General features: G+C 33.6%; 1 protein-coding gene across 5 annotated transcripts; it reads left to right on the top strand.

Annotated features, from left to right (window-relative positions):
- The first annotated feature begins 471 nt into the window (after window positions 1–471).
- CPSF6 (cleavage and polyadenylation specific factor 6) lies at window positions 472–26,128 on the top strand. Of its 5 annotated transcripts, XM_024736461.1 has the most exons (11): window positions 472–921; window positions 2,565–2,668; window positions 6,915–7,060; window positions 7,957–8,130; window positions 8,260–8,370; window positions 8,824–9,328; window positions 11,424–11,539; window positions 12,035–12,188; window positions 14,465–14,657; window positions 17,874–17,910; window positions 21,286–26,128. In XM_024736461.1, the coding sequence occupies exons 1-9, from the start codon at window positions 808–810 to the stop codon at window positions 14,652–14,654; spliced, it is 1,614 nt and encodes a 537-aa protein (XP_024592229.1). In that variant the 5' UTR covers window positions 472–807; the 3' UTR covers window positions 14,655–14,657; window positions 17,874–17,910; window positions 21,286–26,128. The 5 variants fall into 5 exon arrangements, with proteins under 5 accessions (XP_024592229.1, XP_024592228.1, XP_024592230.1 ...); XM_024736460.1 differs by lacking the exon at window positions 17,874–17,910 and having other exon boundaries at window positions 476–921; XM_024736462.1 differs by lacking the exon at window positions 17,874–17,910 and having other exon boundaries at window positions 480–921; window positions 14,468–14,657.
- The last annotated feature ends 1,157 nt before the right edge of the window (window positions 26,129–27,285 follow it).

Genomic DNA, 27,285 nt, shown 5'->3' with positions numbered 1-27,285 from the left:
CTATGTAGATATCTTTTGCCAATTGACTAAGAAGTCAGGTAAGCATTAACTCTTTCTTGACGGAGAATAATGAAACTATTGATAGATACTAATTTGGATAGTTTAACCTGTGTTTTATTTATTGTTTCTCTTTCCCCTGTTCATTTGTTGTGACATACGGAATCATTTACATACCCACATTTCTTTATCCCTTTCCTGTGGCTTAGCTCACTATGCTTTTTCTAAAACTAATAGCTTTCAGAGTTGGGAAGCAAGATACTGAATACCAAAGAAAACAATAGTTGTATTTTTCTGTTAAATATTAAAATACTTGTAAGGGCTCTGATTTTTGTGATATTTTTGTGTCAAAAAAATGTAAGCCCATCTATTTGTATTCATGTGTTGTTACTTTTAGAGTATTTTATTTCCATGGAAAGTTTTTTATTATTTATTTTGTCTACATGTTATTCTATTCCTAGAGGAATGTTATTTCCTGTATTATAATAAATATCGGTGGGAAAATAGGATTGATTGTATAGAAATTCGCTTTATAGGCACTGTTCAAGAAGAATACGTCTGTGGCATAAAATGAAAAGATTTGTACTGAGATCTTTGGCTGTTTCTATCTTCTACCAAATGTTTAAAACAAAATAGTTGAATGAATTTGCATTCAAATCTGTTTAGTAGTAGTCTGACTATTGTATAATCTAGAGCATTATTTCTGTATCTCAGGAAGCTGAATATGGTGGGCATGATCAGATAGATTTGTATGATGATGTCATCTCTCCATCTGCAAATAATGGAGATGCCCCAGAAGATCGGGATTACATGGATACTCTCCCACCAACTGTTGGTGATGATGTGGGTAAAGGAGCAGCACCAAATGTTGTCTATACATACACTGGAAAGAGAATTGCATTATATATTGGAAATCTAACATGGGTAAGTGACTTAACATATGAATTAAAGCATAGGTGATTGATTTCAAACTGTTTCAGTAGTTGGTTTTCTCCAGTTTTATAAAATAAGAATTTGAAGTTACTAGATGGGTTCTACATGCTTGCTTATGCAACGAGGAGGGAAATACAAGTACCTTTAAAATATCGTAAATTCCAAATCTTCTAGTTCTGAATTTTGTAGACATTCAACTTGTTTTGGTAGAGATTCCAGTTAAATATAGTTTGATTTTATCTTCAAATCAATTCTTTTTATTTTACTACTCCTACACTTCAGCTATCCCAGTTTTACAAAGAAAAATGCTCACATAAAGTCTCAAACCGAGATTCAGAAGTGCAGGAGAGAAACATAATACAACTCCTGGTTTTAAGAGTTTTCATTATCTAAATCATACTACAGACGTGTTGAGTTTCATTTTTGCTCATAAATTTGAAATCTGATTTATGGAAATGCTGCTATATACATTGTATTTTAATTTGGGTTATTTATGAGACTGTAGGATTATTATTGGTTGGGAGTTTCATTAGCTGGATGTTCAGTGTTACCTATATTTTATTAGTATTAAATCTTAAATATTTACTAAAATAGTCCTATAGAATTTTTGCATCTCTACTTAGAAACATTTGCTACACATAATTGAAAATTTTTTAGTTGTCTAGAAATCAAAACTTGTTACTGTTCCATTTCCTTAATAGCATTTTGTTTTTAAATGTTTACATTTTTAAAAAACTAATTGATCTATCTCCCACTACCCAGTCTGAGGAAATTTTTTTTTTTTAAGTTTTTTGGGTTTTTTTTTTTTTTGATATGGACCATTTTTAAAGTCTTTATTGAATTTGTTACAGTATTGCTTCTGTTTTATGTTTTGGTATTTTGGCTCTGAGGCATGTGGGATCTTAGTTCTCCAACCAGGGATCGAACCCACACCGCCTGCATTGGAAGGCAAAGTTTTAACCACTGGACCGCCAGGGAAGTCCCTGAGCAATTTTTAAATATTAGAGACAGTAGCAATGTAGTTATGAAGAGTATGGTTGCTAAGTAAGCCTCTGAATTTTAGTTTTTACATATGTTAGTTTTATAACCTTGGAAAAGCTCTTTAACCTCTCTATCCCATGTGTAAAATGGGAGTGATATAGGACTTTTATGTTTTAAGAATTAAATATTTGATATAAAGTACATGGTAGGTACTCAATACATGTTAGGTGTTTCGTTTTGTTTTGTTTTTCTCCATCTTGCATTGAAACATAAGATGGAGTTTATTTCCCCAAATAATTTCCTTTAAGGAAAGGAAGTGACAAGTGACATTGGTTTTATTGAAAATTTAAAGTTGTAGCAGTTGAAAGCTGGAAGAGACCAAAAACTCATTAAGAGTTTAAAAAAAAAAAAAAATCTATGTTCTCTCTAAGGGTATGTAGCTTCTAATTTCCAAAACTCTTATCAAGGGATAAAATTATATCCTCAGATGCTTTTGTGCTATTTAAAAATTGAAGGCTGACTGGCAGTAATTGTACTTAATTTGCACTGAGCATTTTCTCTTGTTTATCCTGAGTTTACCCTTAAAAAATAAATGGAAACAATAAAAATCTTGGATATGTTTTGATGGTTAATGAGGGGGAAATATCTTGCAGTGGACAACAGATGAAGACTTAACTGAAGCAGTTCATTCTTTGGGCGTAAATGATATTTTGGAGATAAAATTTTTTGAAAATCGGGCAAATGGCCAGTCAAAGGGGTAAGAATTTTGTTTTAATTCTTTTTTTTCCCTAATGGAAGTTAGTAGCTAGTGATTACAATTTTGGGGGTAACTTTCCTTGAAGTTAATGTTAACTACACATGTGTAGGATGTTTTATTTCTACATTGTCAGGAGGTTCTTGGACAAAGATTCATACTCATTTCATGTATCCTGTGATCTACCTCACTAAAACTAGTGGAGCTGGGAGTGTAGATAGATTAGGTCTCTTTTCCAATTTTCCTGAATTTTCTCCATCTATGGTTGAAATGATTTTTGAAATGACAGTTTGAAGAAGCATTGCTATCCCTGTAATTAAGGGATAGTGGAAGATGGGCAACTGAAGAATAATGTAACATGGATGTTTTGCTTTATTTTTTTAAACTATTAAACTACACAAATGAGGTAGGATCATTACGGGATCATTATAAAATACAGATGTTGAAATGTAAGAAAATAAAAAGCCACAATCTCATCATCCATAGATGATCACTCTTGACATTTTAGTGAATATACTTTCAGGTTTTTAAATTTTTACTGCCAAAACAATAGGATTACAACTCAGGTGTTATAATGTATTTGATACACGGAGTAAAACAAATATTTAACAATAAACATACATCTTCCCTAATGTATTAAGTTCTTTCCATCATACCTTGTATGCTACTGTAATTTATTTTACCATTCTAATTTTTGGTTATTTGGGTTTCCAGTTTTTGCCTATTATAAATAATGTGGCAGGCTTCGTTTTATATAAATCTTTAGGTTCAGATTTTGGACTTTTTAAAAGGTAATTTGCTAGATGCAGAATGATAAAGTAAAAAATATGCTTAATGTACTTACTTTATATTGTTTAATATGCCAGTTTTCAATAACTAGGAATATTTTCAAAATACGTACAGAGTCTGACTGCTTTTCATGAACTTCACTTCTACTACCTGATCTGAGCCACTGTTCTCTCTTACTTGAACTTCTGTAATAGCCTCCTACGTGGTGTTCCTGCCTTCACTCTGATTCTCTACAGTCTATATACATGATACATAGCAGAAGTTGAAAAAAAGTGACATCAATATTTGCCTGCTCAGAATTTTCTAATGGTTATCTATTTTATTCAGAGTAAAACCCAGAATCTTCACTGTGGCCTACAAGGCACTAAGACCAGTTTCCCCACTACCTCTCTGACCTCATCTCCTACTACTCTTTGCCTTCCCTATGCTGCTTCAGCCACATTAGTCTCTGATGTTCCTCAAACACATTGCTACTTAAGACCTTTACACTATTTCTTCTTTTTGGTTTATTTTTTCCCAGAATGTCCACATTTGGGATCTTTCACTTCATTCAGGATTTTGCTTGAGTTCCCTTCCCTGGCCACCCTATGCAAGACCTTCTGCCCCCATCACTGTTTCCTTTTTTTAGTTTTTCTTAATGATGTATTTTACTCGTTTATTGTCTTGTCTCCTACTAGGTTTAGATTGTAACCTCCATAAGAGCTTGGCTCACTGTTGTATCCCTAACCCTAGAATGGTGCCTGGGATATAGGAGGTGGTGCTCAATAAATGTTTGTTAAATTAGTGAATTAATTAAATTATTTCTAAATGTTGAGACCCAAGATAATCTTTAATCAGACAGCAGACTTTTTTGACCAAGGATCCCACGGGCCCAGCTGCTCCGCGGCATGTGGGATCTTCCCAGACCGGGGCATGAACCTGTGTCCCCTGCATCGGCAGGCGGACTCTCAACCACTGCACCACCAGGAACCCCAAGGATCTAGTAGTTTTTTGGGTTTTTTTTGTGGTACGCAGATTTCTCACTGTTGTGGCCTATCCCGTTGCAGAGCACAGGCTCAGCGGCCATGGCTCACGGGCCCAGCCGCTCTGCAGCATGTGGGATCTTCCCGGACCGGGGCACGAACCCATGTCCCCTGCATCTGCAGGCTTCTTAGTTGCGGCGTGCGTGTGGGATCTAGTTCCCCCACTAGGGATCAAACCTGGGTCCCCTGCATTGGGAGCATGGAGTCTTATTCAGTGGGCCACCAGGGAAGTCCCAAAGGACAATTTTGAATACCAGGGAGAAAAGGCTCCTAAGAGTCCTTCTGAGAATAATTTAGAATGTTGTATAACTGTGAGTTGACGCTCATTCATTTTTTTTTCTATTTTAACTTTATTTTTCATAGTGAGATATAATCACATACTATAAAATTCATTATTATAAAGTCTTCCAATCAGTGGATTTTAGTTTATTTATAAAGTTATACAACCATTACCACTGTCTAATTCCAGAATATTTAATCACCCCCAAAGGAAATCCCATATGCATTAGCAATCTGTCTCTGTGGATTTGCCTATTCTGAAATGGTATCATAAAGAATGTGGTCCCATGTGACTAGCGTCTTACACTTAGCATAATGTTTTCAGGGTTCATCATGTTGTAGCATGTGTCAGTACTTAATTTCTTTTTATAGCTAAATAATATTCCACCATGTGGATACACCACATTTTAAAAATCCCATCCATCATTTGGTGGACATTTGGGTTGTTTCCATTTTTGCTATTATGAATAAGACCCCTATGAATATTCATATACCAGTTTTTGTATGAGCATATATTTTCTTTTTTTTTTTTAAGGAAATTGTTTCTTTCATCTAAATAGGTTACACTGTTATTATATCTTCTACCACTGCTACTACTTGATTAAATAGCTTGAATTTGGGGCTGTTTTATAAAATGTTAATTTTGAAAAATAATTTTGTATTTTTAAACACTAGATAGATTATCATAAGCAAAGTGAGCTACTTATATTGTGAGAAGCACATGGAGATGAGGTCTGACTGTGGAAACTGTGTACTAAGCATCCCATTTCTTCTTCATTCTAAGGTGCAAATTCTCTGGGAGCCAACAATAGGTTAAATTGCACTATTAACTTTTTTTGTCTTGTTTTGGGGGAAGTTTATTATTGGTCCAATACATTATACCTGATTTATGTATGTTAATTGTGTAAACAGGGAACTCTGTAATAATACTGGTAAATAATATCAGTGTAGCATGTGAAAAAAAAAGATAGGTTACACTGTAGTCCCCATATGATTTGGCACTGTTCCAGAACCACCCTTTCATATAGACAGACAAATATTTAGTGAAAGAAGTTAAATTTATAAATATTTATAAAATTTCCATTTTTTTTTCTTATAAATTATGCCCCTGTGAATATTCGTGTACCAATTTGTGTGAACATATATTTGCAATTCTGTTAGGTACACGTATACACCAGGAGATTTATTTTTCTGCCATGAGGCTTGCAGGATCTCAGTTCTCCAACCAGCGATTGAACCTGGGCCACGGCAATGAAAGCGCCAAGTCCTAACCACTAGACAGACCACCAGGGAACTCCCAGGAGAGAAGATTTATTAGATTGTATTTTTAACTCTGTATTTAACCTTTTAAGGAGCTGCCGGGATGTTTGTCAAAGTGGCTGCACTACTTTACATTTTCCATCAAACAGTGTATGTGGGTTCTAGTTTTCTCCACATCCTCACCAGCACTTGTTAATTGTCTTTTTGGTTAGTGAATGTGAAATGGTATCATTGTGGTTTTAATTTACATTTCCCTGTTGGCTAATGATATTGAGCATCTTTTCATGGTGACATTATTCATAATAATGAAAAAAGTGGAAACAACCCAAATGTCTGTCAATTTTTGGAAAATGTGGTATATCCATATAATGAAATATTATTCAGCCATGAAAAGGAATTAAGCACTGACACATGCTACAACATGCATAAACCTTGAAAACATTACGCTTAGTGGAAAAAGCCAATCACAAAAGACCACATACTGTATAATTCCATTTATATGAAGTGTCCAGAATAGGCAAATCTGTAGGGACAGAATGTGGATTAGTGATTCATTAGGGTTGGAGGATGGGAAGAAATGGAGTGACAGCTAACAGTTATGGGGAGTGTTTTGAGTGATGAAAATTGTTCTTAAAATTGATTGTGGTGATGTTTGTAAAATTCTGAATATGCTAAAAAAAATAAACCACTGAATTCTATACACTTAAAGTGAGTAGGTAGTATGATGTGTTGTTATAAAAAAAAAAAGTGAAAGATCAAAGTGTGAGCTTTGTATATTTCTAAGAAATATTTTCCGTTTTCTTAGGTAAAATTAAATTCAGACCATTTCCTTTTTAATGAGAGTAATAACAGTTAATCCCTCCTCACTTTCTACCCACACCCCTTTAAACATCTTTTAGGTTTGCCCTTGTTGGTGTTGGATCTGAAGCATCCTCAAAAAAGTTAATGGATCTGTTGCCTAAAAGAGAACTTCATGGTCAGAATCCTGTTGTAACTCCATGCAATAAACAGTTCCTGAGTCAATTTGAAATGCAGTCCAGGAAAAGTAAGCAACCCCTCAAAGGCTTTTATTAAAAGTTGTACATTTTAATTAATCTTGCTAGCATTTGTTAGATGTTATATTGGAGAAGTCGTCTTAATATTTATACTTAGTATTTAGTTCATTGGAGAATCCATTTTAGAAAGTCCATGCTTTGAATTTGATTTAAATTACCGATTATGACTGGTCCCGTGTACTGGGAACCTACTCCTGTTTTTCTCTAGATGTCACAGACCCAGCATTATACAACAGTGTACAAGTTCTATAGCCCTGTCATTCCCATCGTAAAAAAAGGAAGAAACTACATTCTAATCCTTAGATTGAAGGAAAGTTATGTGGTGTCTGTTATGGTGGGGGAGGAACCATTGATAATCAGAAAGTATTTGTTGATTTTCTGCTTAGCACCAAGACCTTTCACTACTTGGTAAAGTAGCTATAGAGAAGATTTGCCATTATACACTTACAAATGTTATCACTTAAAGAGATAAATGGATGATCAGGCAATTAACAGAAATTCAAGTGGTTGTTTCAGTGTTCTAGCACTTAACACTCAACTGACGAATGTTACAAAATTTAAATGATTTATACTTACTGACATTTAGATTTCTGTTGGAGAATTTTGGTCTTGGCGGCTGCAGAGTACTGGTTTTTTGAAAGTAACTCATGTTTGCTTATTGGAAATACATTTAAGCCTGGATCTTTTGAGGCTTCAAAAGAACTTAAATAGATATGAATGTTTTCCTAAACTGGTACTTCTCATGTAGTTTGGACAGGCCCAAGGCATCTGCAAGTTAGTATATAGTGTAAATGAACTTTGAAATAGAGTTGTTTCTAATATCTAACAGTGGTTATGTATCAGCTATTTTAATAAATGCTATTTATGAGTATTTGGATATTTGCAGCTACGCAGTCAGGACAAATGTCTGGGGAAGGTAAAGCTGGTCCTCCGGGAGGCAGTTCACGTGCAGCCTTTCCACAAGGTGGTAGAGGACGGGCCCGTTTTCCAGGGGCTGTTCCTGGTGGGGACAGATTTCCTGGGCCAGCAGGACCAGGAGGGCCACCTCCACCTTTTCCAGGTAAAATTTTTCTTAAATTACCATGGATAAAATGTGTCTACCTAATACCTCTTTTCCTTTTCTCTCTTTTTCAAGTAATGCATTATTAATGTGACTTACTCTCCTTGTTATGCTATTTTTGGAATCCAGGAAATTTGATCAAGCATCTTGTTAAAGGAACTCGGCCTTTGTTCCTGGAAACTAGGATTCCATGGCATATGGGGCACAGCATAGAGGAAATACCCATTTTTGGCCTAAAAGGTCTTTATTTTTCTCCAAACTTGCTTGACTTATATATAGAATATTTACATCCGTCTTATTTTCTTACCTCTTAAAAAATCCTTTCAGGACCATTTTTCCTTGTTTCACTTTCTAGCTTGGCATCAGAGTAGACTATAAGGTGGGTGATTTCACTGTAAGAAGTGTGTGTACACTGAAGGATGGAAACTATCTCTAAGCAATGTAATCTATTAAGTTTTTGTTTCAGTAATTTTTCTTAAACATAAATTGAGCTAGCTAAATGTGTAAGAATAAACTTCGCCTTTGTAATTGTTAGTGTAGCATTTACCATATGGGTTGCATTTAAAGAGAAAGAGTCTTGGTCTATGAGTTACGCTTTAAAAGTATAATTTTGGCGTGAAGATAAACTGCCTTATTGAAGTGTTTTTTTCTCTCTCTCTCTCTCTCTCTCTCTCTCTCCCCTTTATTCTATAGCTGGACAGACTCCACCACGTCCACCCTTAGGTCCACCAGGCCCACCCGGTCCACCAGGTCCTCCACCTCCTGGTCAGGTTCTGCCTCCTCCTTTAGCTGGGCCTCCTAATCGAGGAGATCGCCCTCCACCACCAGTTCTTTTTCCTGGACAACCTTTTGGGCAGCCTCCATTGGGTCCGCTTCCTCCTGGTCCTCCACCTCCAGTTCCAGGCTACGGCCCCCCTCCTGGTCCACCACCTCCACAACAGGGACCACCTCCACCTCCAGGCCCCTTTCCACCTCGCCCACCTGGCCCTCTTGGGCCACCCCTTACACTCGCTCCTCCTCCGCATCTTCCTGGACCACCTCCAGGTGCCCCACCACCAGCTCCACATGTGAACCCCGCTTTCTTTCCTCCACCAACTAACAGCGGCATGCCTACATCAGATAGCCGGGGTCCACCACCAACGGATCCATATGGCCGGCCTCCACCATATGATAGGGGTGACTATGGGCCTCCTGGAAGGTAAGTTAGTATGTATCTATAAAAGTAGACTTGGTGTATTTGATCTGCAAAAGGTATTTTTCTCTGTCAGTGAAGTTTTAAAAAAATCATGACCTTTTCCCCAGGTACATAATTTTTTGTATTGTTTTCTCTTAGAAGAAGCAGTGTGATATGGTGAAAAACATACTGAACGGGGTTGGGAATAATCCAGCTCTGCCACTTATACAGCCATGTGATTTTAGGGCAAGTCACTTTGTTTTCATCATTTTTAAGTTAAAAGAGGTTAATAAAGATAATTTAAGCGAGCAAATGGGATCCTTAAGCTATTTTCAAGGTTTTAAAGTCAATCTCATTTACCATTGATGACATTACATAGAATGCTAAAGTTTCTTCATTGGTTTAGGAATTAGGTCAGTTTATTAGATAGGTACTATTGATTATCTCATGCTTATCAGGAGTCCTGAGTAGCAGAATTACTAACTTTTAATTAAAATGGGAACATTAATTTACAAGCATATTTGGGTAGACAAAGACTTGTAAAACACAGACTTTATGGAAATTAAAATGGTTAATGGCAATCCTTAGAAAGAAGCTGCATGGAAGTCACGGTGGAACTAAGTGATCCCTAAGCCCCCTTTCAAAATACTTTTAAAGCTATCCATACTCAAATCATAATCTAGAGATTAATCTCTAAGAACTACTTGAATTTGCCCCGTTCAGTTTCTTTTGAGTTTATCATTTGATTTTATATTCTTTAACTATCACTGTTGAATGACTTTGTATTTTGTTTTGTCTGACAGTGTTCTGCAGGGATGGATTTGAGCATCTGCCTAATTCCATACAGTTGCACAGGGCCAGGGAAATAAATTTGATGTTGTAAACAAAGTCTCCTGACAGTTATTTACCATAGAGCTTGTGTCTTTATGTGACTGCCAAAATTGGTTCGTTTTCTTTTGAAAAACGTTATAACTAGGAAGCTAGCACAACTTTTCTCCTGTTCAGCTTAATTTCAGTGAGCAAACTACCTATTAAGTGTCCACTCAGTGTATAGGGGTGGGTTAGGTGGTTTGGTTTGACAGTTTAAAATTTGAATCTCATGTCTTTTTTCTAACATAATAGAATTTCTACAGTGTCAGTTTTTCTTAGAATACATTTGTGTGTATATTTTTACTTATTATTGAGTAATTTTTAATTGAAAATTGGAGAAAACTGATTATCTTGTGTGGGTTTATTTTTAGGGGATCAGATGGGTATGAGTCACAGAAATTAATTGAAATCATACATGGATTTTGAACAACTTGTGATTTGGTTGGGCTGTTTATAAAGTTTTGGGAATAACAATAATACCTTATAAACAAGAAGGTTATATTAGCTGTTTCCTCATTTCATTAGAATGAACTGCTACTGCTTACCTCAGTTCAACATCCTACCAAGTAACTAATAACTAAGATGGCAAAAAGTTTACCTTTTCCTATACTGCACATGCAGTCACAATTTTTAAAGTTGTCCAGCAGCTTTAGAAAATCTTGGGATTTTACTGTTTTTTTCCAACAAATATTTACAGGTACTGAGTGCCTTTTATTTGCCAGATATCCTTCTAGGGATTCAGTGGCAAACAAGATAAGTCTAAAGTCTTCTCCCTCCTGAAATTTTATTAGTCCAACAGACATTTATTATCCTTCTCTTATGAATTGGGCCTTGCACCTAGAGGATCCAAATATAAATGAAACCAAATTCCATCCCTTGATAGTGTAGGGTTGTATTTTTTGCAGTCAGGATTTTTTGTTTAGATATACATGTGTCGGGACATCAGAACAATTTATTATATCTGTTTTTGTATGACTCTGAAAAATAGTGTATTATACTTACGTAAATACATAATTTCTGGCCTCCAGAAAGATGAGGTTTCTAAGTTGCTACTTTATTTCAGCTGAAAGATAAGGGAATTTTGCTTAGACCTTCTCTCTTCGTAGGAAAAAGATCACATTTCAATCTGAAAAAGTAACTATTAGCTCTAAGGCACTTGTCAAAAGCAATTATTTGAATTGCTTTACACTATTGTGACTAATTTAGAAAATCTTTTGAGTATGATTTAAGGTTTATTTCGATTTTACAGGGAAATGGATACTGCAAGAACACCATTGAGTGAAGCTGAGTTTGAAGAAATCATGAATAGAAATAGGGCAATCTCAAGCAGTGCTATTTCAAGAGCTGTGTCTGATGCCAGTGCTGGTTTGTATATTTCTTTCTGTATTAACATTTCTTATTTATGTTATTAGGAATGACCTAAAAAGTACAGTCTTGAAGATGGGTCATCTACATGTAGTAGTTATTTTTATATTTACAAATCATTACCTGTACTTTATTTAAAAGGCATTGAAGGGAACTGTATGTCACAGTGTAGTGGAAAAACCCCTAATTTAAAATTTTTAGGTGTAAATTTAAATGTTAGCCCTGACATTTAATGGCTCAGGGACCTTAAGGCAGCTCATTTATTCTCATACTTACTAAATGATTATGTGTTTCACACAGCTATAATAATAACAAATGGTGTTAACTTCATGTACATTAAAGCCTTTCAGAATGGTGAAACTCTGAGAAAAATTAAGACATCTTCTGTAGTGATTTTAAAGTGCATTCCTTTTGTAAAATGGTTGCCCCAAATGGTTTGGTGGTATTTTGAAAACAAAATTTATTTGACTTCGGCCCCTCTCCTTCCACTCACAGGTGATTATGGGAGTGCTATTGAGACATTGGTAACTGCAATTTCTTTAATTAAACAATCCAAAGTATCTGCTGATGATCGTTGCAAAGTTCTTATTAGCTCTTTGCAAGATTGCCTTCATGGAATTGAATCCAAGTCTTATGGTTCTGGATCAAGGTAAAACTTTCCTGTCTCATGTCTGTTTAAAACTGCTGCTTTGCAAATAGAAAAAATACTGTGTTTGGGACTTTATAGGACTTTGATTTTACTTATTACTGTTTACTTAGCAGCTAGTGTGATCTTGTTTTTGTTTAAACCCTAAATCAAATGTTCGGTGTTTGCTTGCTTAAAACCCTTCAGTGGCTTCCAGTTATTCTTAGAATAAGACTGTAAATATTGAAGTGCTGTGTGATATAGTTCTACCTATCTTTTCAGCCTCACTGTGTACCCCTCCTCTGGCTCACTGTTCTCTCGCCACATTGGTCTCCCTTCTCTTCTTCTTGACACATCAAGCACTTGCCCACCTCACTGTTTTGTTTTGGGTTTTTTTTTTTTGCGGTACGCGGGCCTCTCACTGTTGTGGCCTCTCCCGTTGTGGAGCACAGGCTGCGGACGTGCAGGCTCAGCGGCCATGGCTCACGGGCCCAGCCGCTCCGCGGCATGTGGGATCTTCCCGGACTGGGGCACAAACCCATGTCCCCTGCATCGGCAGGCAGACTCAACCACTGCGCCACCAGGGAAGCCGCACCTCACTGTTTTTGTACTTGGTATTTATGCCCACCTCGCTGTTTTTGTACTTCGTATTTCTTCTGCTGGGAGTCCTTTTCCCTGGCTCTAATAGCTGGCTCCTTATCCTTCATGCCTCAACTCAATCTAACTTGCTAAGAGGGGTCTTCTCCCAGGTTATTGTCTTGTTCATTCTGTTTATTTTTCATAATACTTACTACAGTCTATTCTTATTTGTTACTAATGCACATTTTTTTTCACTAGAACACATCAAAAGATGGAAAGAACCTTACCTGTCTTGTTCGCTACAATATTTGTAATGATGAAACTGTGCTTGGTACAGATTGGGTGCTAAATAAATATTTCTTGAACAAAGGAATTAATAATCTATTTCTTAGTATTTTTATTTTAATTAGGCAGTTCCTTTTTTTGGCATTACTGCTAACCTTGAAATTTTACATATTTTCAAAAGGTAGATCTTTAACCTTGACATGATACTTTCAGGTCTTTAGTGTACTTTATCTAGTGGTAGAGTTGTCTTCATTAAGTTAGGAAAAGAGAGCTTGTCTTTGTCATAGTCCACAACTTTATAATTATTACCTTTTTGACCCAGTATAAAGATATTTGGACCTGAACACGTTTGTTATAGCTGAAGACCGTATGTTATATAGTCTTCTTTTAACTATTTAAGTCTAGAATAATAACTTATACTTTAATCACAGGCTTAGCACTTAATAATGTTTGCTAAGTTGAGCTGTCTGGTGCAGAAATACAAAACAGAGATTAAACTAATAGCCAGTTGTTATTTCCTTGTTGTGAATTTCAGAATTTAGAATAGTAGGATTTCTAAGATACATACTCTGGTTAAAATACCTGTTTTTTTTTTTTGTTTTTAAAGGCAGTTCATGAAACATTTCTCTTTATTAAATAAAAATGAGAATAGTATCTCAGTCTTTTCTGGTGGTCATGTTTACTAAGTTTCTTCTCTGCTTCCCACCATGCCCCTCAGCACCACCACCCCCCAAGCATACCTACGAATATATTTCATTAGGAAGTTTCTTAGTGGGGTAACACTCATGATGAACCATATTTTGGCTAGTTTTAAATGTAAAATTGATATTTACATATAGGTTTAGGTAACCTGTATTAATGGGTGGTAGTTTTATGTATTTAAGTCTCATTATATATTGAGTGATTCCATGAATTTTGTGTCTAAAAAACTACCTTCTGTATGTTCTTTAGCTTGAAACACAAGTCCTTTGAAATTTTCTCTCCTTTACCTTTCTGCTTTTCATTCAGTAAATACTACATGTCTGTTTTAGGCTGCTAGTTATAATAGATGATATGGTGTATTGCCATGGTGTGTCTGATTCCCAATTTTTATTTATTTGGCTGCGCCGGGTCTTAGTTGCGGCACATGCGATTTTTAGTTGTGGCATTCGGGATCTAGTTCCCTGACCAGGGATCAAACCCAGGACCCCCCTGCACTGGGAGCGAGGAGTCTTAACCGTTGGACCACCAGGGAAGTCCCGGGTGAATGTTTTTAAAAACGGGGTTTCTAGTTCATGCTTGTATGTGAGTAAATCATTATTGGCAGTTCAGGATATTTTAGTTTAAATTAGATTTATAAGTTATTTTTTGCCATAGGTATTTTTAAACACCAAAATATTGAATATCTTTTTAAGCTATCTAATTATGGAGAGCATTAATCCAGTAATTTCTTTTAGAAGACGTGAACGATCAAGAGAAAGGGATCATAGTAGATCACGAGAAAAGAGTCGGCGTCATAAATCCCGCAGTAGAGATCGTCATGATGATTATTACAGAGAGAGAAGCAGAGAACGAGAGAGACACCGGGACCGGGACCGGGACCGTGATCGAGAGCGCGACCGAGAGCGCGAGTATCGTCATCGTTAGAAGGTGGGTATTCCTTGTTCCTGTTGTATTTAACATATGTATTATTAATAGTAGTTATAACTCCAAGGCTATTGTTTATGCAGTATATACCCACATTTTACATGGTTCAACTACTTGTTCTGAATTTAATCTTCTGGAAACATCTGAGATAAATGACAGGTGAGTAATAACAGGTAAACATTTTGACCTCTTATCCTTAAATATTGTGTTGCTTGCTTGAGCTACAGCTTTTAGGTTTCAGGTTGTTAATGGTCCTAAGAAATAATCAAGAGGACTCATTGTCTACTTCTAAAAATCTAAAAATTGGAATTCTCTTAATCACATACATAGTTTTCATGTGATTTAAAATATAAAATATAGGGAGTTAATTCATACTATATGTAGTATGCTTGGACTTCAAAAAATAAAGTTTCTTTCCTTGAACTAACTTTATTTATCCCTAAAAATTTTAAAGAAAATCTGACAGTATAATAGTTTATAATACAGGAAGAGTATAGGAGGGTGGTTTCTCAGCATTGAGAAAAACTTTTTTTTTTTTTTTTAGAAAAGACACTTTTCCTGCCATCTGGGTTTTGTTTTTAAAAGAAAAGAAACAGTATTCTTTAATTTGCAAAGAAGATAAGAAAGTTACTCAATTAAAATGGATTCAGGGTATTCCATATAGAGAATTTTAAATTGTACCAAATCATACATCCCAGGTTAGAATAACCTTGAAATAATTTTCTTTGATGTTTCACTCATAAACCATAATCATTGTGTCTTTTTTTTCTGTATTTTAAAACTATTGTGTACATTTTTCATAAAGCGGGAAGAGTTGTCTGTTTATACTTCATTTTCACGTGTAATTTTATTTTTATATTTGTGAACAGCGTTTATTCATGTGAAAAGTGGGGAGAGGGCACTATAAGGCTTGTGCATGTGACACAAAGGTTATTCTGTAAACAGATTTTTTTTTCTTCATATGTTGGTGGCATATCCAAAATAAATTAGGCTAAAACAAACCCCTTATTGGTAATTACTCTTTACATGATTATTTTCCATAAAATAAAATTGGGAAATATTGAAAATTCAATTATGGTAATTGTTAGTATTTAAATTGTTATGGGCAAAATCAAAGGATTGTATGTAATTCTGTGACAAAATAACAGTTTCTTTAGATATATTTTAGCAAACGAGATCCTTTTTAAGTAATATTACTTAGAAAATAAGCATGTAAGTCTTATTTTTATGGTACACAAATAACCTATTACATTATTTACAGTTTTAAGGGCTTTTTGAAGTAAAAAGGCAAGTTTTAATACTTTTCCTTGCATTTTGAATATGCATTTTGAATATATATCAAAACCTTAATTTTAAAATAGTTCTCCATGTACTGTATTATAGAACATAACATAAATAATTCTCAAAACATTATTTTAATATGAGGCAAAACTTTTTATTTTTAAAACTAAGCTTATTGAAATTGATACTGTTTTTGGATGTAAGAACTGAATGTTGTATCATGTAAGACTAAATACTAAATTTTAAAGATGTAGCCCTCTGCCTCTCCCACTCCCGCCCACCCCACCCCCCAGTTGAATAGATCTGATCCCATCTTATGAAAAAATTCTCAGTGTCCATCAGTGCTTAAGGTGAATTGTGGCCAACTTAGGGAAATGTTTAACGTATATCAGCCATTTCATTTAAAGTAAGGTACAGGTCCTTCAATTTATATTTTTATTTAGACTTTGTCAGTTATCAACAAGCTTCTAGTTACTGTAGTCATGATAATGGAACTTGCATACATTTTCAGTCATCTCCAAGATTGGATATGCCCATCAAGGGCATTCTGAGCCAGTTTATACCCAAAGTTAATTAACAAGTTTTCTTAATGGTTTTAGCATAGTTAAGTAAACTCCTTCTGAAAAGTCCATTGTTAATTTTAAATACTTTGAATTAACATTACATTCCGGTAATGGGTACACCTAACTATATCATGGTTTGAGTTTCATTACGTTCAGACATTAACTATGAATTCCTAACTTGCAAACTATTGTTGACATTTTTTCTTAATCACTGATGTGTACCATACCAAAATTCCCATGTTTTGTTTGTGCATTAATCAGAATTGAGTTGTAATATTGTTATGTGCCTTCATCCAAGCAAAATTTTACATAAGCATTTCCAGTGCAAAAAATTCTGTTATCCTGGAATATTGTACCTTTGCTGTACCAAACAGTATTTATTGTGAACATAGATGTGAATAAATGGGTAGGGACTGGGATTAAATATATCTGAGTGAAAAACTTTTTTGAGCAAATAAAAAATATCTGCACATTTAATCACCATTATAATGAGGTCTATTGACCTTTTTTAGAAGTTTTAAAATATGAGTCCTTTTGAACTTTCATGTAAATCTTAAATGGACTGAATGGAATAAGAGTAACTTGGAAGCTAAAGTGAATGTCAGTAGTAAGTCTGTATGCAAATAAAACAATAATGTAATCTATTATTAAAGTGATGATGAATGGCTAAAAGGGCAAGTTCTTAATTTAACTGGAAACTTAAATGATGTTGGCAAGCTGTTAATGTCTGTCCCATCTTAATTTTTTTGTGTGTTTGAACTGTTGGTAATGTTAATTGCATTCTCTCATTTAAAAAATGTATTAGTTTTTCTAAAAGCATTTAATATCTAAGTTCAAATATATAATATTTTAATGGGAATATCGGTATTGTAAATTTCAGCATGTAAATATATTGTGTTTCATATTCTGTAATTTCTGCCTCTATTCTCAGACCACTCTGAGCAAAACAAAAGTAGTTCAGTGTTTTAAGATTATATGCTTTTTACAGAAATAATTTTGTTTTCATAGTTGTTTTCTTTTCTGTTCCTCTTATTACTTGCTGGGAACAACCCTACTCAGCGATTTCTGTTAACAGTTCCACTTTTCTTTGTATACTGAAGAGTAATGAACTGAAATTATTTTTTTAAATACTCTTTATTCATGCTTTTCCTCTCTGACACATGATGTTTACACATTCTCAAATCATTATCCATTCCTTTGATTAGATTTTAAGCATCATATACGGGGTATAGGTTAAGTAACTATACTTTGCTTTGCTGTATGATTACTTTTCTCCTTTCACAAATACCATGATCTTAGATTTTGTTGTCATTGCACAAGATTTAGGGTATTTTGCATTCCTTATTCAATTTATAGCTTTGCATTAATTTGGCAGGGGGAAGCCAAAAGAATCAAAAGTTCTTGCATAAATGGTAAGATGCTTTTATCTCCTCAAGAGTTAATGTTACTTTGAGTCTTATGTGAAAATTAAATTCTTCTAATCATCTGATGAATGATACAGGTGGTAATGAGATTTAAAAATTATTTCTGCAACTCTTAAGTCATCTGAGATCTGACTAATACTGTCCAGCCCTGTGTGTATTGTTTCCCCATATATCCTAACCGCTTCATCTGGATATGCCAGCTTTCATTATTTTCACTCTAATTTTCCTTGCTTTTAGTATTATTTGCAAAACCTGCCTGACTACACAGTTATGTTAATTAAAGTGAGAAGAGGGTAAAAAGTGATCCTAGAATGGATGTATAGTGTGTGTTTTGCTCACTGTGGTTTAAGAATATGGTTTTGTTTACAAATGATTAATGTTCCCTGTTTAAAAAAAAAAAATCAGTGCCAATGTCAGTCACCTTGATCTCTCACCTTCATCTCAGTGTGAAATTTACTACCATTGTTCTAGTTTGTAAATTAGATTGTTTTGAATAAATAATGATTTGAATGAATAGTTAGCATTGTTTAAAGGAAATCTAATAACCAAAAAAGGAGTAAGGGTGTCATATATGCTGTCCAAATTTACTAATTTGCCTTGGTGGTAGCATGTTTTAACTCTCACAGTGAAATCTAAATCACACAGCAGCTTATTTTGAAATGTCCATTTTGTCAAATTTTTTGGGCAAAGCTGGGTATTCTTTAACTGTGAAGTTTATTTCTACTGTTTAGTGAACTGCCTAGAGCAACAATCCTGTATATGTTTTATAGTGTAATGAAATGCATTAGTTAAAATGAGGTAAGTACTATCTGCAGAGATGCAAAGATGAAAGTACGAAATATTTTGGTAGTAAGGGAGTTTTTTGTAAACATCTACAACAAACAGGATTTTGTATAATATGTTCTAGTCAATGCAAGAAGGGATTTTGATTTTAAAGAGTTCACTTGTATTTAGATACTTCTAGTTCTTTTGCCCACTTCATCTCCTTTCCTCTCATTAAGAAAAAAGTGAATTTTATTATATTGCATTAATAAGAGTATATCTCTAAAATTATATTAGAATCCTTCTTATTCAGTGTATTAATGTGAAAACCTGTAAAAGATCCATATCTAATATATATTTGAATCTTCTACTTGAAAGGTGAATTAACTGATACCAGTAAATTTGCTTGGATAAGTTTTCTAACAGAAACACTCGTAATTTGAGTTGTTAGTATTGACTTGATCTTGCATTATCTCAAAATGCAGGTGCTTCTCTGTATTGAAATTTTAACTTAGTGCTCACTTTATATACTTCATTAAAGAGCCATAGATTCATCTGTCTTAGTTTTTTTAACAACTGCTTACATAGATCTTCCTTCTATAACTGATAGCTAAAGCAAGAAATTGTGTGGCTTTGACATTACAGATTTGACCACATGGTATTCTAAAAACATGACCGTTGAATGTATTTGTCACTAAGCTTCTTTTTGATATCTGTGTTTATGTAGATTTCTACTTAGAAACTTGAGCCTATAATATGGAATTGGGTTATTGGAAATGGGTTGTATTGCCTTCAAATTTTCTTTTTCTTTTATTTTTTTTTTGAGATTGTAAAATTTTGTATTTCCAAATGGATAAATGTAAAGTGTTTAGAAATAGAAATAAAAGCTGTCAGATTATCCCCCAGATTTTGTCTGTATGGTGAAAATTAGAGACTTATTAATAGTAAAGATCTATCTATAAGACAAAAGATAAGTGCATTCATCCTAAAGATATGTGTTGTAATTTCACAAATAGGATTCTCTACCTAAAATATAGTAAAAATTCTCCATTGGAGTGATATAAAATTGCAGAGTATGCCATGTTTTTTGGAAGGGTTGGGTATTTTTGTTTTGCTCACTGTGACTTAATTTTTCCCTCTTATTTAAATCCCTTCCAGCATGATAAAATAACTGGGAGATAAACATCTTTTTGCAATGAAATTTATGAATTTCCCATTATTTTTTCAGATTAGAACATATGCCTTGTCTCTCTTTAATACTTCAATACCAGTTTTTTTAAGTATATTGCAAAGTAGTAAAGATAAAATGTGTGAAGCTACCTTTCTAGATTTTTTTCCATGAAATAATTCCACCAAAAGCTTTATCAGCATAAGATAAAATACATGAAAGGTAACATTAGAAATGGCTTAAGTATCTATTTGAAAAATATGGGCAAATTAAAAACTATTTAAAAGTCCAGGATTATAACATCTGCTTTTTCATTTTGTAGTTGTAAAATTTAAGTTTTTACTGCTAGGCAATGTGAATGCGTATGTGTACTGATGCTCTTAAGTTGCTTACACCCTAATTGAGGAGGAAAGGACATAGAAGAAGATTTATAGTTGTGACAGAATATTAATTACTCTTAATTGTAGAGCAAAAAGTATTTTTCAGTTACTTTTATGGGATACTATCACTAAACATTGTGCCCTTTTGCCTCTTACATCATATTATTGAAACACTCTCTTGGAATTTATATTTTAAATATCTGGTGTTTCAAGTGATCACTTATATCCACGTTAATTGAATGTTTCTTTTGTGAACCTCTACCTGAAGTTTGCATATTTATGTACTCCTGAAACTTTAGGTTATCTCATTTATTGGGGTTTTTTTTCTTTATGTGAGTTTTCAATGAAATTTATCATTGTAGATTCCCATTTAGCTTGTTTCAGCTTAGTTTATATATTTACATTAGATATTTCAGTGTAGGTGGAATAGAGGGACAGTAATGTTACAAATTTGTATATGTCTAAAGATTTGTACGTGGATGTCATATTTATTTAAATGTGCATACTGAGCTTATATTTATAAATTTTGTAACATGGAGGACCGTTTGATTTATAACATTTGCAGAAGTTCCTGTATGTCAAATAAATACAACTAATCTGTAAAATAATTTATTGCATTTATATTCAGTTCTCATTTAATTGTTTATGAGTTATATAGAATTTATGTGGGTGAATGATAATATTTACATTAAAATCATCCAAGCGTTTTTCCATTTATTTTTGTAGTACGCATACTTTAGAAAATGACTTATAAATGTTTCCATCTTCACAGAAACAGTAGCTGCTACGTTTTCATTTCCGTTTCAGTCATTAAATTTATAAGGCAATAATACTTAAGAAGAATGAAATCAGAATGTCTCAGTTTTAATCACATAAATTTGGGAGCGTTTCTCCATCACAAAGGCAGCTACTGTTTCAGTTAATTCTTATTTTGTGTTAGAATACATAACAGTGAAGTAGATGCACGACTTGTGTATGTATAGTTAAGCCAGCATTTTTCTGTGTATTATGGGGAATAGCAAAATCTACATCATAAATTTTGACACATTACAGCTGAAGGAAGAGGAACACCTTCCAAGAAAAAACAGTCTTCATGGGGGAAAAATGACGCTTGTCCAGCAGTTTGCTTCTTGTGATTGAACTGAACCTGTAAGGATTCATGGATAAAATGAACAGGAATAGATCTGAATAAAGCAAATCTGCATAAATGGTAACCAGTAGCTCTACTTTTATTTTTTATGTTGCTTACCTGTTTTATTTGAAGGAAACCTGTGTGATTTAAAAAGTTATAGCTTTTGCAACTTTATTACTGGTTATATACATTTGGCCATTATAATGTGCAAGCAATTGGAAAAAAAACGTCAAGTAAATGCTTGTTTTATAGTAGTTTGTTCTTGTTAAAAATGTTCATACGATAATGTCTGTAAACAGCACCACTTTGATTACAATAGATGTAGTGTTGTAATAAACTGTTTAATGGGGCTGATGTGTAAAGCTGTTCAAGTTATTTGATGTTTACACCTCAGGGAAAGTCTTGTGTTCAGCAATATCTAAAGATAATGTTACTACGACATTTATACTGTCCTTTAAAAAAACATTGCAATAGCATTTTTGGATATGCATCAATCTAATCTTGCGTTCAGTGAATTAAACATACTAATTAAGTGTCTCTTGCCCTTGATTTTGATATTAGAATAGGTGATTACATGGGTATTTAATATTTCTATATTCTGCTTTTCTAGCTGTTTTTACCTAGTTAAGCTTGTGACTTTGCTGAATGGTATGTAAACTTGTAAAAACTGAAATTTCACAACATAACAACCCAGTCATTGTGTTAGGGGTCAACAAAGATTTTGTGGTTTTAATATTTTAGTAAAAACCCTCACGTGATTTGCTACAGTAATGCAGCTTAATTACAACACAGATGTACTGAAACGCTTAATTGTAAACTGCTAGCATTGAAGAAATATTTTGACAGTTCTGATTTGATGCGGCAGTTATTAGCTATTTTATATCGATAGTGCTTATGGTTTATTGTTGAAGCCATGGGCAACGTAAATATAGGCAGCCGTGCAGCAGACAAATGTGAGTAAAGAAAGCCTTAGTTTTATTTTCCAGTTACAGGAAATAGATTTCTGAAGGGTGTGATGTTTATTAACATTGGGTTGTATTCTCCTATATGTGTAATAGGAGATTATAGGTGTACCGATCTCCACAGTTTAAGGAGTTCTGTGTATTCATGCAACCTATTAATTCATGCTAAAGTTAGCCTAATCAAAGATTTTTTTCAAACCTGCCTTGCATATAAGCCCACATTAAAAGCACCTGGCTAGCATGTGTTCTTAATTGTAAAATTAGCATAGGCAGAGTGTCAATTTGATTAGACATTTTTATAGAAAGTTCATTCTGAATCATTACTTCAGAAATTTGAGTTAAAATCCTTAAGCAAGTTAATATGTTTTTTAATGTTTTTAAAATCTGATTATCTTTGAGAGATCTTCTGATAATACACTTTCTTTTTTTTTTTAAACATAGCCAAATTTTAGGACGTTGCTTGTTTAGGCACCCTAAATATTATGTAAGTGCAACCTTAGAAGCCCTCCAGAGAACTGCAGTTCTTTACTTTCATCTTGTCCACCATCATACCAGTTCTTGCAGAATTAGCTGTTTTAAATTATCCATATTATTGCCAGCTTTATTTTTAAAACATTTTGTGGTTAGAGTATTTGTGCATGGAATCATTGGTGTTTGTCAGAACTGTTTGCTCTCAGAAATGATTTTTTAAGTGTTCTATCTTGTTGAAAATGCAGTTGCCTTTTTAACATTTGAGAGTTGTATCAAAATCGGTTTTCTTGCTTTGTGTATAGATGTTGTTAGTTTTATTTCTTAGATTTTTTTTTTATTACAATGCTGTAATGCGAAGAAGTATGGACATAAATATATTACAAGGGAATTAGTTAATAGTAAGCTTAAAAGGTAAGTAAATGTCCATAAGGATACAATTTTCTCTGAACAATTTAAAAATGGGATCATAAAAATCTTAACTGCTTGAACTTGAAATGAAAACTGGAAATTTTGTACTAATTAAATCCTTCATTTACCTTTTCATTTTTTTTTTTTTAAATCAGTGGAACCCTTTAATTGCTCATACTATATCACTCTTCTCCCTACTTGGCTGATCTCATTACGTGACTTTTGTTGCAGACAATGTGAGTGTACTAGAATTGTTTGCTGTTAGTGTATTATAAATGTTATCAGAAGGGAATAACTTTTTGATTTGACCAATTTTTGCCAAGTCTTTCTCTATCTGATACATGAATATATAGCAATGAGGGTGAAAATGCAAGCTATGTTTTATTCTTCATATCCCTTTTTTTTTTAATTGGGCTGATGTTATTTGAAAATTTTTTTTTAATGTTTAAAAACAATCCAAAGAGATAAATCTCTACATAGACACCAAAAAAAGAGTCCCAGAGATCTTTTCATTTCTTCTTAATAATAATTATAGTGGATATGAAAACAAAACTGAATTTAATTTTAAACCATAGCACTTGTTAGTGCTATGCCATCACATTCCTTTCAGCCAGTAAAGTTATGAATGAGTGATGCAGCACCTGAATGGTTTGCTTTTGAAGCAGTACTTTGAATTGAATGTGCTGCTTTTGGTTAATGGACATAGGTTTTGGAAAGGATATTCCAGTATAAATTTATAAGTGTTTATTTTGTCAATTTTTATAAGCAAGATTCGGAGTAAGTTACAGTGGCTAATGATCATAGTTTAGCCCATTTACCTAGAATATTCTTAAGCAGTTAACTACAATTTGGAGTTCACAAAAAACTTATGGATTGTAGCTTAAGGTATTACTTTCAGTTAATTCTCCTGTGGAGAATATTGCTTTGTTTTCTACTAGTTTAAGGTCAGTTCTTAAAATAAACATGGAGATTTTAATGAATGTTGTATAACATTTTATAGTGAGGGGGAAAAATTGTTGGAAGGGTAAAGACTTTCTTTCCCTTATGTATTTAAATGTGCCAATAACCTAAATACATACTGTTTTATACAATGAGATGCTACTACAAGACTTTCTGTTGGCGTGCTCTGACATTTTGGTTTTCATACCTGAATGATCATTGCGTTTTCTGTATCTTGTCAGATGGCTTCACTTTTGTGTTTTAAGCTTCAGCTTGTTATTTTAAGAGGAAGTTTATGTTCTGTTTCTTTACTGAGAATACAGTATTGAGATCCTAGCTGTTTTACAGATAACTGCCTTTTAAATTTTATTCATTAAGTTCATTTGCATCCCATAGCCATCTGTAATATTTCCCATAGTTGTATGTACTTTAAGTGCACGCTTACCCATTGTACACATTAGACGTTTTTGTGCTAAAATATATTAAGTGGGATTTTTGTAGCAAAGTATTTTTCTGTTTTTACAGTGTGTGTGTGTGTGTGGTTTTTTACGTTAACCTTCAGTTTAAACACTGGTGTATTTTAGTTTTTAGCAACTTGACTCTTAGAAGCCTTAGACTAATTTTTTAATAAATATTCAACCAAAAATTATAAATTTATTAAGATGTGGCCTTACATATAGCATTCCTTATGTTTGTAATGTGAGATTTTTGATTTAGAGAACTCAAAAGATTCAGGATTAAAGTATCTTATTGTAAGTTGAAACAGAAAATGTGTTAAAATGTCTAGGCTTCTGGGAGGAAGTTCTTATACTCTTCTTTCTTGGTATTAGAAAGAAGCAATATGAATTTCTATGAATATTCAAAATATTCAGGCAGTTGTATCTTGTTCAGATTGATTTACGTTTGTCTTAACCAATTTCTTTAAAATTTCAGGTTGTTGGCATTCACTCTGAGTATGCAGCTACTATGGTTTTTGTATGGGACATATAAACACTTGGTTAGGTATAGAGAGATGTTAATGTTTTAAAGACTTCCTGCTATATTAATTAGCATATTGAATGGAAGTTTTTTAAAATATTAGGTGGAGTTTAATTGAAGTCACACAAATCTTGAAATGGTATCTGCAGATAATAAATACTACAGAGAGTTTTTCCTGTGGGAGTATCCTAAAACTCCACCATGGGTGTAAATGTTTTACATTAATTTCATAATTGGACAGACCCTGCATTTAGTGAAAACATTTCATTTTGAAGATGTGTTCTTTTTGTCTCATTGTTACTGCGTAACACTTCTCAGCATTCTGTAAGTTAAATTATTTTAAAATGGTGAATTCGTGTTTATTTTTTTACTTTGAAAATTGTAGTACTCAGGTGGTATTTAATGGGAAAGGATCCTTTGGGGTAAATCATAATGTATTCTAAGGAATGCATCTATAACATTGACTTTAGCCTTAAAGAAAGGTCTATTATTCCTTCTTCCTCTTCATTCCATGGTATATTAGCAAAGTAGTTTACAGCCTTGTACAGCCTTACAAAGTTGTTTTACAATTTTTAATCGAAAGCCCTTAACAAAAAACTGTATCATATTACCAGTATACATGCATTACTGAACCATGGTTTGTAAATAATTTGACTAATACCAGAAGGCCAAAGAAAGTCTTAAAATTTTAGCTATTGACTCTATGGTGACTTCACAATAAGATTTCTGTGCAAAAGGTAAGGTGATATTTGATCAAATAAACATCTTTTTGGTGTCCCTGAGAACTAGACTTCCGTATTCGCTTCTATTAAAAAGCTTATCCCATTTTATTAAAATGTTTGTAATTGCAATTTTGTGTTTAATGTTTACTTTCTGTCTTTTCTTTCTTTAGCATTTAGGTGACTGTTCAGCAGTTTGCTATATGGCCATTGTTGGCCTTTAAACTGCACTAGTAATGAGCATGGTATTTATCTTGTATTGAAAATAAAACACAGTTTTTATAATACTTTGCAGTTTGTCTTGTTTGATTTATAATTTTTTAACCATTGTGTATGGTGTGAATAATTCATATCTAATTGCAATATGCAGTATAACAGAAATTGTACTGTTTGTATTTTATCTTTAAGCCAGCCTCCTAGATACTGGTCATTTTGTTTTGGCCTTTTGATGGTCTTTAAAGCAGATGATATGTGACTAAATTAGGATTTAGAAGCCTAAAAGATTTCTAGGCTGCTTTATTTTTAAGTCTAAGATTCAGAAAATGTTTGCCTAATTTTAGAGGATTATTAACCTTACTAGACTTTAATCAAGTAAAAATGTTTCTAGGTTGCAGCAAAAATATTTCATACTAGCTTTGAAGTAATACAGAGTACTTTTTAAACAGTAACAAATTATGATTTCAATAAAGATTTGTGTGCTAGGTGTTAAATCAGGCCCCAGATTTCTCATATGTATGATTCAGTGTATGTTGAAGGTAGCAATTCTGAACAGTTGAAATAACGATATAAGAAATAAATGACCATTACTAGGATCTCTTTCCGCGACCCCATTAAAATTGTGCTTGAGGTTTTATTAGTTTCCCTAATATTCTTTGTTATATGTTTACATTTTAAAGAGGATTGTGTTCATTGATCCTCACTTGCATTGAGTTAATTGAGTCTCTTGAAGAGTATTTGAAAGAAAAGATTATTGGGAACATCTTTTAATCAGGTGCTACACAAAACTTAATAGGAGTCAGTCAAGGCCTGATTTAGTGAAAGAGGGAGCTTTTTAATAAAGGATTTCTAAGGGAGTTCCTTGGCGGTCCAATGCTTAAGACTCGGCACTTCCACTGCAGGGGCACAAGTTCGATCCCTGGGCAGGGAACCAAGATCCCTGCAAGCTATGTGGTGCGACCAAATAATAATAATAAAGGATTCGTAGACAGAATTTTCCCAGTCTTCTAGTTTTAATTCCAAAAGTAAATGATATTAGAAATAGTTTCCAATGCTGTCTTGTCTTGTATCTTTGTTTCTCTTTTATATTTCACTAACAGTTCTTGAATTTTCATGTTATATCAATTCCAGTCAGTTGCTATTTTCAGTGTTAGATAAGGAATACATGTATATTTTTTACAAACTTTTCAAAAAACCTATGACTTACAGGAAAACTTGAGAAAATAGT

This window comes from Neophocaena asiaeorientalis, unplaced genomic scaffold, assembly GCF_003031525.2.
Source record: "Neophocaena asiaeorientalis asiaeorientalis breed wild unplaced genomic scaffold, Neophocaena_asiaeorientalis_V1.1 scaffold134, whole genome shotgun sequence".
Taxonomy (NCBI): domain Eukaryota; kingdom Metazoa; phylum Chordata; class Mammalia; order Artiodactyla; family Phocoenidae; genus Neophocaena; species Neophocaena asiaeorientalis.
The sequence above is the reverse complement of the archived record's forward strand: the minus strand, read 5'-3'. Positions and strand labels throughout refer to the sequence as shown.

What these genes read in the sequence shown, in the direction of transcription:
- CPSF6 (XM_024736461.1), top strand. Translation starts at nt 808, where the DNA reads ATGGATACTCTCCCACCAACTGTTGGTGATGATGTGGGTAAAGGAGCA. An exon ending in TGAAATGCAGTCCAGGAAAA is followed by an intron (nt 7,061 to 7,956) that starts GTAAGCAACCCC and finishes GGATATTTGCAG; the next exon opens with CTACGCAGTCAGGACAAATG. An exon ending in GCCACCTCCACCTTTTCCAG is followed by an intron (nt 8,131 to 8,259) that starts GTAAAATTTTTC and finishes TTTGGAATCCAG; the next exon opens with GAAATTTGATCAAGCATCTT.